Here is a 13933-nt window from a genome sequence, read left to right on the forward strand (position 1 = left end):
AACAAATTTTCCAAAACAAATACAAACTATTTTACAAAAAGCTGAAGCATAACTGGATTTCTAATTTAAACAATTACTGTAAAAACCTTATAAAATGATATAAAACGTACAATTCCACAACAGTTAAAAAGTAATGACATAATCTGAACCTATTTGTTTTGAAAGGGCATCAGTCACTAATTTGCATCCTTTCAAAATAAAATTAAGAAACTAAGGAAAAATAGATTCTTAACAAAATATCAAGCAGATTACTAAGAAACAGAAAAACAACAATTAGGCTATTTTTTAAACTTCTTACTGTAGTTCTTTGTTGTTTTTGTCAATTTAAGTCAATTGACTCATGCCCTTAAAAGAAAGGATTCGTTTATTCTTCTTCGTCACGTAAATCAGCAAGTGTTTCAAAATTTGGAGTTATGTTAGACATTGCAATTGTGAGCTGATAGAATAAATTTTCGTCTGAAATGCGTGATCTTGATTTGGATTTTACAATGGCAAACTGAGAAAAAAAAACTGTTCACAAATAAAGGTTGAGCCAAACATAGAAGCAATTTTCATAACAAAACTCCGAAGATGTGAATATTTTACTTTGCAAAGTTGTTTAAGCTTATATACATCTAAACCAGCCATATTTGTGCACTTGCACTTGGGGTTTCGCGGCCAGACGCGCTAACCGTTACTCCACAGGTGTGGACTACTATTATTATAAAAAAATAAAATAAAAAAATTTGTTCCATTAAAACGAGTCTTTTCGTAATGTCGCTCAACGTGCTAGTAAAATTTTGTAGCATAATAAGCATCTAACACTTTCCCCTTCTTCGCAACAAAAGAATTCATTTTTCCATTCTTTGTGGAAATAATATTTTTGGACTTTTTTACTTCAAGAGCTTCCTTAGTGAGCGACATTTTTTTTAGTGAAATCCACCGCTGACCGCCAGTGCTTCAACCGGTCGGACAGGTACCCCAGCTAGGGGTGTGGAGGGAGGGAGATCACGTCCTTGCGTTCGACTCCGTTCAAGATGTACTACTGATGCCCACGTCTGCTCTAACACAATGTCAAGTGTTTCTGTTCAATGCTTATGTTTATGTTCAGTATAATATTAATAATGTTTGCATACACGTACAGGAGAGATAACTCTGTTATAAAAGATCGAGACAAGTCCCAGCATTACATATGAAATAGTATAGGTTATGTTTGGTTGTAATGCAGGCTCTAATTGCATGAAATCCAACAGTATGGGCTAACGAAATCCCGCCTACTTTAAACAATGGATTGTGGTAACTCATATCTGCATTCTAAACATACGAAGAATCTCGGTTCATGATTTTAACTTACTCCACTTCTGTCTAAATCATCAATCACAATGAAGATGAACATCTCATAAGAAACTGCAAACCAATTTCTAGCACGTACATCATCACTGTAATCATTAGACAATAGAAGTATACACGTGACGTGGTTCAATGGTGTGGGAAGTGGCAAAACTCCTTTTGTTTACCTGAATACTTTTCTTAACTGGAATTCAGTATAGTCCACAGTTTTACTGCAATTTTTTCATTTGTTTATTTTTATTTGTCACAGGTATATTTTGACTTAAACTTTATATAGATAATTGATTGCACCTAATTTATATGATAAGATAAATATATATACAGTAAAACCCCGATTATCCGTCACCGTATTAAACGATTGGTGGATTATCCGACTGTCTTTATCTCTCACTGTTTTTGTTTTGCAGAAAAAAATATGAGTACTCTGCATTAACTTATATTAGACGAAATTTTTTTCTACACAATGTTTTTTACAAACCTTTACCCTTACGCAGTATGATCTACTCTTCAAGTGGTCGTACTGCCTAACTTTTATGCAAAATGTCTTCCACAGGTATCAAAAGAAAACGTGTTTGTACGAAAAAAAAGTGCAAGCAATTGAGTGGTTTGGGAAATGAAAAACTGTCTCATCACAATACGAGATAGGAATTACAACTGTGTGCGATTTAATGAAAAACAAAATATAAAGTGCATCAAGTTTGTAAATCTACAAAATGAGACCTCTACTATTCCTATCTTTCCACAGACAGATGTCATAAGGAGTTTCCTTGGCCATTAAAAGTCCATCGTTGAAAACTAGACTTAAATTAGTGAACTTATGATCCACTACCTAGCGTGTTAAAAGAAAAGACCACAGGGGAAATGAAACTGTATTATGCACACCTTTCATAGTACGGATTATCCGATTTTTTCGATTAACCGTGCACTCAATCCCCTTCATTACCACGGATAAGAGGTTCTACTGTATATGATATTTATTGTTAATCAACATACATCTTAGTCATGGTGAACTGTTACATTTCTGTCTTCTGGTCACATTATGACTACTGTATAATATTTACCTTTATATTTATAACTAATAAAATAATAATATTATTATTGTCTACCTTAACTTAATGACCAGCCTAAATTCTTTTCTACATATCTTTATTTATTAACTATCCTACTATCCTGCATTCTTTACACATTTATTACATTACTACAAGATTTCTATCCTGCATTCTATTTCAATTTCATTCTTTGTCTCATAGGTTCCAAGTTAGTTCAATCTTATTATCACACACTTTCACCTGCTTTCAAGCACATTATATTATCACCTATGGTACCTAATTTATATACGAGTACAGGCCAGCAACGCAGTTAAAACCATTTTATACAACAAAAACTGTCAGATCTTGTAAACAGAATAAGAAGTCACTCAATCAGGGAAGTCATCAACACTGGAAAGACCAAGGAAATTGAATACCTCCCTCAAAAAGGGGTGTAACATCAAATTAATGAAATGTGTGACTTCGGTGGAAAAAGTAATTTTGAAGCATTCATTTACAATAATAAGTGAATGCATCCAATAGCTGAATAAACTTGTATCCTTGATTAATTTAATATTTCTGCTGATAAATATAGGCCTAAAGAAATATGACCTGAAATTATTTTCCTTTATCATGCAAAGTATATTATAAATTTGTTGGTTACACCCTTATTCGAGGGAGGTTTTCAATTGAAGATTTCATGAGGAGACGGAGGTTGAGGAGGAGGAAAAGGAGGTAGAGGTTGACAATGACAATGAAGTGACAGACTTCATAAATCTCTTTTTCTACATTCCAAAGGAAATATCATGAAATACATATTCACCAACCTGTCATTGACTTTGTGTCTTCTGGTATAGGTGAGTGAGCATCAGGACTTTGTTTCTTAATGGCACCAGGCTGAAGTTCATTTAGACTAGATATGGATGAGACAGACGTGTTCATTACGTTGACCTCTAAAATAAAATATAAAACAAATAAATGAATTCAAAAAGTTAGCTGTAATGGAAGCAAAGAAAATAAGTTTTCCCCTCCTTTTCACCTGAAGAAGACACATTGAACCAAAACTTCATGTTTTAGTCAATCATTACTGTTTTCCAATAAGGAAGATGAACTGTCACAGAAATAGCAAAGTCAAGGGTTCACAGTAAGCTTTCTCTAATGCTAAATCACTCTCAAATTGCATGTATCATGAATTTAATCTATGAACAGTTGAAAGAAAGTAGTATCTTTACACAAAATTCACTTTACAGTGGTTCTCAAGAATCTTATGAAGTAGAAAACGTACATTACAGCTAGTAAAGACCTTTAACCTCTTCTCTTTCAAGACCTTTGTACATAGTAATGAGTCATTTCTTTCTCAGTGCTGCAGTTATTGAACAGTATGCTGGATCTAGATAACATTCTCTCAATGCAGAGTTACGTGAGGAATAGATAAAGAATCACAGCTATTCTGAAGACAGGCCATCTAAAGGAGCAAAGTCTTAACACAAATCCATTAAAAATTGGCCCATAAAAAAGTTGTAAAAACCTTTTAACTCGCAGAACAATACAATGACTTACAATCAAGGAGTGAATGAAGAAAAACAAGCCTAAATATTGCTGTTATTTTCATTCATTATGTACAAATGTTTGTGAGATGATAATAAGTGATAAGGGGAATGTAAATTCAAATGATACCAAATAAATAGAACTTGGTCCACAGAGTGAGAATCATAGTACAAGCTGGGGTTCAAGAGTATCTCATGTGTTTGAAAGACAACATATGTCGCATATTTTAATGACATTATAACAAAGAAATTTCACTTTGAGGGAAAAGTATTCACACAAACGAAGTGTTTAAATTGCAAAAGAAAGTTATAAGAATCATCACAAATTTTCGTGTTTAGGAACACTGCCATTCTCTATTTAAGAAGTAAAAAATAATGATTGTCACAGGCCTATACATACTTCAATTATAATTTGTTAAAAAAATTTTCGTAAGTGTATTAATTGCAAGGATTGAATTTCACAATTATAACACTAAACATAAAGATTTGTTTGACATACCTCATTTTAGTTCACTAAGCCTAGAGATAATCTTGAAGATCATATATAATATTTATAATCTTTATAAATCAAACCTTATTGCAGTAAAAATAAAAGAAAAAATAACTCTTCGGACAGAAATAAACTCAGGAGTCAGACAAAGTTGTGGCCTCTCTCCTTTGCTTTTTAACGTTTATATGAATACCATTGTGAAAGATTTTAGAGAAACGAAACATGGATATATCACTATTAAAGAAATTTAAAATTAGATGTAATAACGTTTGCAGATGATCTTGTTTTACTAGCAACATCTGAAGATGATTTACAATGGTCAGTACATAATCTAAATTTAATAGCTCAAAAATATTCAATGGAAATATCCATTAACAAAACAAAAATAATGGCCTTTTGTGGTAAATACCCAATACCATGCAAAATTTGTTTAAATAACACAATTTTGGAAAGAGTTAATGAGTTTAATTATTTAGGATATAAACTTTCTTTTGTTGAAAATTTGGATTTATCAGAGAAAATTGTAAAATTCAACAAATCAATGGGCATCATTAATAGAGTTTTAAAACCTTCATTAGTACAAAAATCAATTTGTACTCGTTTTTATCAAATAATAGCTCGACCAGTCTTATGTTATGGGAGGGAAGCGTGCACTTTAAGAACAAAAGATGAAAGCAGACTAACAGCTTGCGAGATGAGATTCATGCGCCGAACAGCTGGCTACACTAAATGGGATCGAAAGAAAAATGAAGATATCCTTCAAGAACTTAATGTGTCATCAATACTGGACTATATCTCCAGATATCAGTTAAACTGGAAGGAACACATCTCAAGAATGGTTTCATCCAGGATTCCTAAGGCAATAATGAAGTATCGTCCAAATGAGAAACAGTCATTTGGTCGACCTATGAAAAGATGGCAAGAAAATCACTTTTTCAGGCCGTAACAGTTCTTTTGGATCTCAGAATCTGTGCGTCAGTGGCTAACCATGACAATATCTTTGAAAAATATTGGAGTGCAAGAGGTCAAATGACTTTATTGTCAAATGCCTGGCATTAGAAAACAACACAACAACAACAACAGTTCTTTTGGGACTAGTACTTGACAGGATGATGATGATGATGATGATGATGATCTTGAAGTTATGGTAGCATTAACCTGTCACTCCTAGAATTAGACCTACACGCTACTTACTTGGCGAACTACTAGTGGCTTGTGGTTGTTGAGCTTCTGTGTCCAGACTAGTTGACGTTTGATTCACTTTACTACCAGATGCACTTACATTACTATCCCTGCTGGGGGATACAGCCTGCAAAGAAACATGCAAAAGTATTCCATCTTTCCATCCATAATATGCGTGTGACTATTACTCGAAAATTAACGTTTCTGGTCAATAAGCTACATACCATGGAGACATATTGAGGTTCAAATGTACATCTCTTGCATTCTGAAGATTTAGAGTTCGATTCTTAAGGATAGCTAGCTTAACTAAGGTGATTTTTTTTTTTTTTTAGTTTTTCCAGGAAAATGTTGATTCCTTTCTAATTACTTTCTTTAGATCAAATAAAGCTATCCAACTGAATCAGTGGTAAAGAATATTTTCATAAAGCTTTGTTACAGGAAAGGGCTTGCAAGGGATGTATATTATATACAGTAATGCTACATACAGAGAAAGAGCAAAGATTTAAGTATAATAATAATAATGCTTTATTTATTTTGACAGATTATATAATATAGGGATGCCATCTGAAATTTTAAAAGGGGAGGGGGTGGAAAGTGAAACCTAAAATGCAATTAACAATGGTCTTAAACTTTCTTTCCCAATATCTAAATTGACATATTTTTGTTTAAATTTTGTGTTTAAATTATATTTCATTGAAATAAATAGTAATCTAGACTAGGAAGTTTTGAAATGGAAGCCTAGTTATAAAAGGAAACAATTAACTTTTTAAACTCTGTAAACGTACATCACCAGACGGTCCATTTTGAGCACCAACAGGAACAATTTCTTTAACTGAAGCATCTCCTGCTTCTTCAGTCCATTTCGTAGATTCATCCTGAAAATTATAAAAAAATAAAAATATTGTAAACATTTACAAAATAATTTCGTCCTCAAAATAAATATTAAATTCCTACGCGATCTCTCTCTTTCTCTCTTTTTCACAGAAACAAGAGAATAAAATAAGGTTTGAATTCAAAATAAATGGATGCTGACATTATAATCATATTTGTAGCAAAAATAAATATTTAGTGTTATAAAATGATTTATATTCATACAGTATAAATTCGTCATCCATTATCATAAACAGGGTGAGTCAGGAGGAAAGGTACATGGTTTGAGGGGTGATGATATTAATGATTCTGAACAAAAAGTTTATATAAATGTATGTTCTGTTCTTAACGGTTTCGGAGAAAACTAATGGAAACAATGAGGAATGATAAAAGTGCAGTCGGAGTATGCTGCCAACCAAAAACATGGATCTCCACCTCCAAGTCACCCACATGCTTTCGAAGTTTTGGACCCAAAATATATAATGAATTAATTAGAGCTTACCCTGAGCTAAGTACACTTAACACACACAGATTTAAGAAACAGATCAGATTAATTATTTAATTGTTTAAGCTAATTGAGTTAAAAATTGATGCTCTAATATTTATGTACTTTTGTATTTTCTATTTGTATATAGACCCTATTATTACATGCTGTATTATTTTACCATTTATTAATGTTATTGTGCTCAATGAACTCTCTTAATTTTGTGATATATTTTGTATAACTGATCTGAACTGTGCCCGAGCACGAGCTTCTGCTCTTTCGGGCTGCAATACCTAATGTAGCTCAAGTGTAAAGTATTAAATAAATAAATAAGTAAATATGAATATATATATATAAAGGGAAATACAAAAGTAATGCGAGTTGTTTCTTCAAATTTTTTTTCATTTCCATATAATATAGTGCTTAAAATGTGTGGTAAAATGTGAATGCATTATCTTATTCACTTTTAGAGAAATGATTTCCTAAATTAAAAAAAAAAAACTACCTCACGGTCAGGTTAGCTTACAGTCCTTTAAAATATTAATATTTACGTCATCTACAATTCGAATAATGAAATTAAGCTTTGCACAAATCTTTCTTATAGAATATAAATAATTTTTGGTAAGAAAACTGAAAAATGGTAAAGACTGAAATGTTTCACCAGGACTCAGTAGCACATACCCTTAACATTTCAGTACAATTGGTCCATTCTTTTGTATAATTCTTGTACAACAAAAGAATGGAATTAAATAAACTTTTATTCAGTTTTAGATGTTTCCTCAGAATCCCTTTTGGTGTCCTATGTCTCACCTATGACATCAGGCGAATACTATATTCTGCAACTTAATGAATCCTATTCTTAAATTACATGTCAAGTAGTATCTTCTTTCAGGCCGTAATCTTTCAATCATCCCCTCACAATGCCTCATATTCACTATAAAATAAAGATTATGCATTAAATAGATTTAGGACACGTTCTCCTTTATTACCTTGTCGCCTTCATATTTTCTGAGCTGTTGATCTGTGTAACGTAATTTTTCTTTGAGAGCTTGAATCTCTTCTTCAAGAGGAATAACCAGTGATCGCAGGACTTCAGCATCCTCTTGTGCCTGCATGAAGGAAACAGTAATAAATCATCTACAATAAAATTAACTTAGTAATACTTGAAGAATATCTCCTCAAAAGAAGGATACCAGGCCACAAAGTAATGAGTTGAAAGAATACACGAGACAATGGTCAGGGTGCAGTACGGCACAATATTTAGTCCCCATCAGATATATGATATGAGAATTGTCTGAACATGAAGGATTTAGTACGAAGGCATTTTGAAAAGTAATATCTCCTAATGTTTTGTGTTACTGTTAACAAATTTCGAAGTACTAGCTGTCATACATTCCACTCAGTTAACTTTCCTACTTCCCTGACGCAAGTTTCGTACCTCCGAATTATAGTTTGAAACATGGCAGCATGTAACAGCAATATGTTGGTGCATCTGAAGCAGCAGTTTCTGACAGCAGAAAATGTGGCCCTGATTGACATTCATCAATAGAATAAAGCTGTTTATGGAGACGAATGAGTACTATACAAAAAACTAATCTGAAACATTGACCCAAATAGCTTAGCAGTAGTATCGCTCCCTGTCCTTCGCAAACTTACCCTAAACCACTCACTCCCCACCCTTACTCAGCTCATTACAGAGATCTAAAGCTCTCGTCAAGGGAAAAGACAAGGACACCAAAGAAATAGGTGTTGTCACATATCATAACTTCAAATCTTCAAAGTCATTCTGAGCAATTCTTAAAATAAAATGATTGTTTTATTACTAATTATAATGTATTTTACTAATATTATACACAGATGCACACACACCACGGATTCGTAAGTGGCACGAAAATCGGAAGATTTAGCAAACTGGCAACCACAGACTCTCACTAGGTAGTAACTCAATTTGTGAACTGAACAGATGGTCAAGCTTGGGGAGGAGATGGTGGTTCGGGATGGGGACAGGTTCAGGGGAGGAAATGATTGCAGACTAGGAAGAGGAAGCAAGCAGTTTCGATCACATATTTCCCGGGGTTTCAGATCCGTTTGTCGTATAACAGACATCAGTACAGTGCGACATTGGTCTATTAGTGCTTGTAATGAGCCTAGTGCAACTCTCAACTTGTGTGACAAAGGACAGAATGTGTACAGGCGATAATCACAGAACTGGGATTCAGAAAACGTCGTGCATGATGGAACTTGGTTTCACTGTCTTTGATCATTCTCCACACATTTCCGATCTGGCCCTATCAGATTTTCATCTGTTCCCAAAACTTAAAGAACACCTGAAAGGACTGCACCTTTATTTTGCTGAAACTTGGTTTTACTGTCTTTGAACATCCTCCATACAGTCTCAATCTGGTGCTATCAGATTTTCATCTGTTTCCAAAACTTAAAGAACACATGAGAGAACCATCCCTTGATTCTGACGATGCAGTGCAGACAGATGTGAGATTGTAATTATGTCATCAAAGTGAATATATAATAGCAATACTTTGAGAAGATATTGTAGAAAAACATGTTTGAGTTTACAGTCTAGTGCATCATTAAAAACAAAGTGAATTTACTGATGCCATGTTACAAAATGCAGTTACAAATTCGAAGATAGCAAAAACAAAAGTGAACACAACAGACAAAATGCGCAATTTGCCTGAAGTTTTATAACCCAGGATAAGCAAATATAAGCATTTAGTAGATCATATAAGAACAGCACCATTCTTTAAACACAAATGACATTGTTTCAAAACAGCATTCAAGAAAGCTAGAGGGCCAGTCACAATATACCTAAGGATGATACTTTTCCCTTAATCAAAATGAGATAAACACATTTATTTCATACTCGTTTTATGACATGAAACTACTACTAACATTTCTGTGCAATAAACTTTTCTATACAACACACAAATTATGCTCTGGTATAACCAGATCTGATTGCAGAGTAACGAAAACACATCAATATTCCATTAAAAGTTCCTTCTAGATCAATAAAATAAAATTCTACATTCACTTTGATGTGTGTACAGCTGATATTCAAGTCAAAAATTATCTGAACAAACAGACTACACACAAATTTACATAATCTACAGATACACACAACTGAACAGTTCTGTAATTATTTTAAATGTAAAAGAACAGCATAACTTTACACACATTTATTTAGAATAAGACCTACTTTTTCTGAGAAAAGATAAAGATTTATTTTTCCATTGAAACTATTTCTCACTACTAGAGAAACTAAAGTGGCCAGATATTATAAAAGTAACAAAGTACTGTTTTGTTTTTTGGGTGGGAGGGGGAGGGTAAACAATTCTTACACATGTATGGCCTTCTTTAAATATCATACAATAATCATCTGATATCAAGAATGAAGATTAGGCACTATATTTACTTGAATATAATATGCCATCAAATATAATAACACCCCAATTTTTTTATCCTAGATTAAAAAAAAAAAAAAAATTACTCGCAAATATAATATGCACCTGTGCTAAAATACACTCAAAATTAAAATTATATTATCGAGATAGGTTATAAAGACACAAATATTTCTATTTCAATTTTAATGTCCACACACTGTACCATGCAATGGCAATAAATTACTAAATTACACTTTGGGGTTTTCAGAGGCAGCATTTAGTATCCAGTGTGTAAAAGTTTTACAGCATTAAAATGACTGATGTCATGAGCAAAATTGGGAAAGAGGCCATTATATCATTTGCTTACAGTTTCTAAATTCAACGCCAGAGAGCAATGCCGACTACTCCTTGATAAGGTAATGATTAAAAAAATTACAGCTGATTCCTATCAGAAGATGCTGTGAGAATCATGGTCTAAACATCACATATATGATTAATAACCATGCATGAATCAAGACGGAAAAAAAAAAAATAATAATAATAATTATGCCACTGCATCAGAGGCAGGACAGAAATATTTTTCCATACTTGAGCCTGAGCTCAAAAGGCAAGCAAGGTACTCAGCCAACAAGAGCGACAAAATTTTCCATATATTAGGTTGGTGCATAAGTTCGTAACATTTTTTGTTTTGCGTGTTAGTACTCCGGTTGCTATGGGTTTATTTATCGATTATCATATTTATTTGAAGTTCAATTGTTGTGCTTGAGTTTACATATTGAAGTTTTCATTTTTGCAGATAGTGAGTGGAGCTGTGGATGCTAGAAAATGGAATGTCAAGTGGAGAAAGTGGAACATTTCCGACATATTCTTCTTTATGAGTTCAACAGAGGGGCAAAGGAGCAGAGAAACATTTGCGCCATGTATGGGGACAATGCTATCGCAGAGAGCACGGCAAAAAAATGGTTTTCTCATTTTAAGGAGCGTCATTTTGACATTAGTGATACTCCATGTTCAGGAAGACCTTCGGGGTTTGATGAAGACCGTTTAAACACAATGATCCACGTCAGTGTACCCCAGAAATGTGATGAACTGTGACCATTCCACCATCTTGCGACCAATTGAGATGTCTTGCACACGCAATCCAAGAAAAACGACCAACAAGACTGCGTGAAGTGATGCTACTCCATGATAATGCCTGACCGCACTCTGCTAACCCGACACAAAACACTATCCAGGAGTTGGGTTGGGAAGTCATTCCGCATCCACCTTATTCACCTGAGCTTGTGCCCTCAGATCTTCACCTTTTCCGCTCTCTATAAAACAACCTTCAAGGAACTTCCTTTCCTGATGAAAACACACCCCGAACATGGCTTGACGACTTCAACTCAAAACCACGTGATTTCTACAGGCGCAGAATCGAAAAATTACTCCAGCATTGCCAGAATGTTGTAAATAGTGAAGGAGAATATATTGTTGATGATTAACTTCTCTCTTATGTGCATCTGATGTGTTTAATAAACTTATGAAAAAATGCTACGAACTTATGCACCACCCTACTAGATTATATTAAACTTATTGTTTACTATATCTAGAGATAATGCTAAGCAAAACAATATTTCACATAATGCATTCAAAGTTTTATTGTTAAATCTGGCCACTCTAGTTCAGACAACAAAAATAAAGTTACAAACTTCATTTCGATATCTAGAACTACACTTCTGGAAAGAAAGCTAACATTAAGCAGATAAGAAGCTACGAAACACTACACATTTTCCTAAAACTATGAAACAAAATATATAATGTGAAAAAAGAATTCGAAGACATCTTAAAAATAATCCTAAATTCATTAATAATTTTTAATTAACCATAGCATCTGGTAAGTGATACGATTTATAGTTACTTTTCATTTTATCAAAATCGTGTAAAGACAGAAAAATAAGACTAAGATTTCCTACACCATTGAAAGTACCTCAGAATAATTTTATTACTTGCTGCTGTTTTCATTATACTGTATTATGAAGAATCAGAAAGGAAGAGGTATTCCGCATAATAGTAACATTATACTAAACTCAAAAAAGACCAAATCTTATTTTCATGTGTAACCGACATTTTATTAAAAAAATCAAACAAATTGTAGAAAAAAAATACAACACTAGTTTCGTACAAAATTCTGACCTATGGATAGATCCATATTGTGCATTTATAAGTGTGATTTGGAAATTGTGCAACATGCTTGGAAGCAATGGCCGAAAGTTGAAGCATATGTACATTATACAAAAGGGTAATTTTCTTAACAGTGAAAGCTAGAATATCAAATTCATGATTTGTAATAAAATCAATACAATTTATACCGAAAACAAAAGGTGTTTGTGCAGTATTTGTCTACAGATACAAGAAGCAGAGTATGGTCACTGCAAGTAAAATTCAACATCAGAGAGTCCAATTAGAATAACAATGCTAAATGAATACAAAAATAAACCTAAATTCATACTACAGAAGCTATTATTAATTCAAAGTAGGGATTCCCATCTGACTTATGTGACATCATGTAACTGGAATAAAATCATAATTCTAAATTTAGTTTCTTGGGCACTTCCCTTACCAATGAAGTGGAATACCAGAAATAAAGTAATACTTTGTAATGGTATCAGCTTCCTCTTTACTTTATAACTATAGATAAAGGTATGTCGAGTTTTCTAATTTTTCGTCAGAATGGAGTGTATGGAAATGAGATTGTATGATTGCATGCACAATGGCGAAAGAGAAGTAAAACTGAACCAAAATGAAAAAAATATATATGTATATCGTACACATAAATAAAATGTCTGATAAATTTAAAATTGATAAAAATGCGTGTAATTCAAAATGAAAGAAATTTATACACAACCCAAATATAACTGCTGATTATACAAGATGAGCTATTACAAGATTCAAACTTTCCACTGAACATTATTTCCTTTTAAAACAGTAAACTTACAAACACGTGTTATACCACAGTATAAAGAAGATACAGTAGAGACAACTCTTGTCGGCACCTTTGATGTTGTTGGTACTAAAATCAAACTTAGGGAGGTGTAGTTCTCAATGAATCCAACCATGTCGCTAGTATCGGCAGCGCTAACAGCTGATTTTAGTGATCAGCTGTTCAGACATGCTAAACTTTCAGATGAAATTTTGTATTAACTGTTGTAATTATCCCTTTGTTCTGTAGTGATATTTGTGTCTTATTATGTAGGTCTAATGAAAATTCACTTTTTCTTTTCAAAATACATATAAAATTGCAGTGTTTATGATTGAAGTAAAACATAGACTACTATTAGCGAAGTGCTTACCGTTTTATTCTGTTTCTTCATATCCATTGCATTTCTTTCCATATAATGTTATTAGCTAGTCAACAAAATTTTATTATAGCCATTGTTGACGTAACTTCATTCAAACGAATGTCATGATCTATGTAGCTAATGATTGAATATTACGTTACCAACATAAGCATCTACCAGTGACTTTAAAATTAGCGTCAATTAGTAAATATTTTCATGATGTTTATATATGGAAGTAATTATTATTATGATTATGTTGCCATTCCTTTGCCTCATGTCTTTCAT

The 13933-nt window shown here is 33.0% G+C and overlaps 1 protein-coding gene across 2 annotated transcripts in view; it reads right to left on the reverse strand.

The window, feature by feature from the left end:
• Rbpn-5 (Rab GTPase-binding effector protein rabaptin-5) overlaps positions 1-13933 on the reverse strand; it is a 50845-nt gene that overhangs the window by 20924 nt on the left and 15988 nt on the right. For both annotated transcript variants that reach the window (XM_069847027.1, XM_069847026.1), the window contains exons 5-8: positions 7920-8039; positions 6362-6451; positions 5589-5703; positions 3185-3310 (exon numbers count right to left, since the gene is read on the reverse strand). In XM_069847027.1, the coding sequence (XP_069703128.1) occupies positions 3185-3310; positions 5589-5703; positions 6362-6451; positions 7920-8039 (451 nt within the window). The remainder of the gene's footprint in view (positions 1-3184; positions 3311-5588; positions 5704-6361; positions 6452-7919; positions 8040-13933) is intronic.

The sequence above is a fragment of the Periplaneta americana genome, chromosome 15 (assembly GCF_040183065.1).
Source record: "Periplaneta americana isolate PAMFEO1 chromosome 15, P.americana_PAMFEO1_priV1, whole genome shotgun sequence".
In the NCBI taxonomy this organism is placed as follows: domain Eukaryota; kingdom Metazoa; phylum Arthropoda; class Insecta; order Blattodea; family Blattidae; genus Periplaneta; species Periplaneta americana.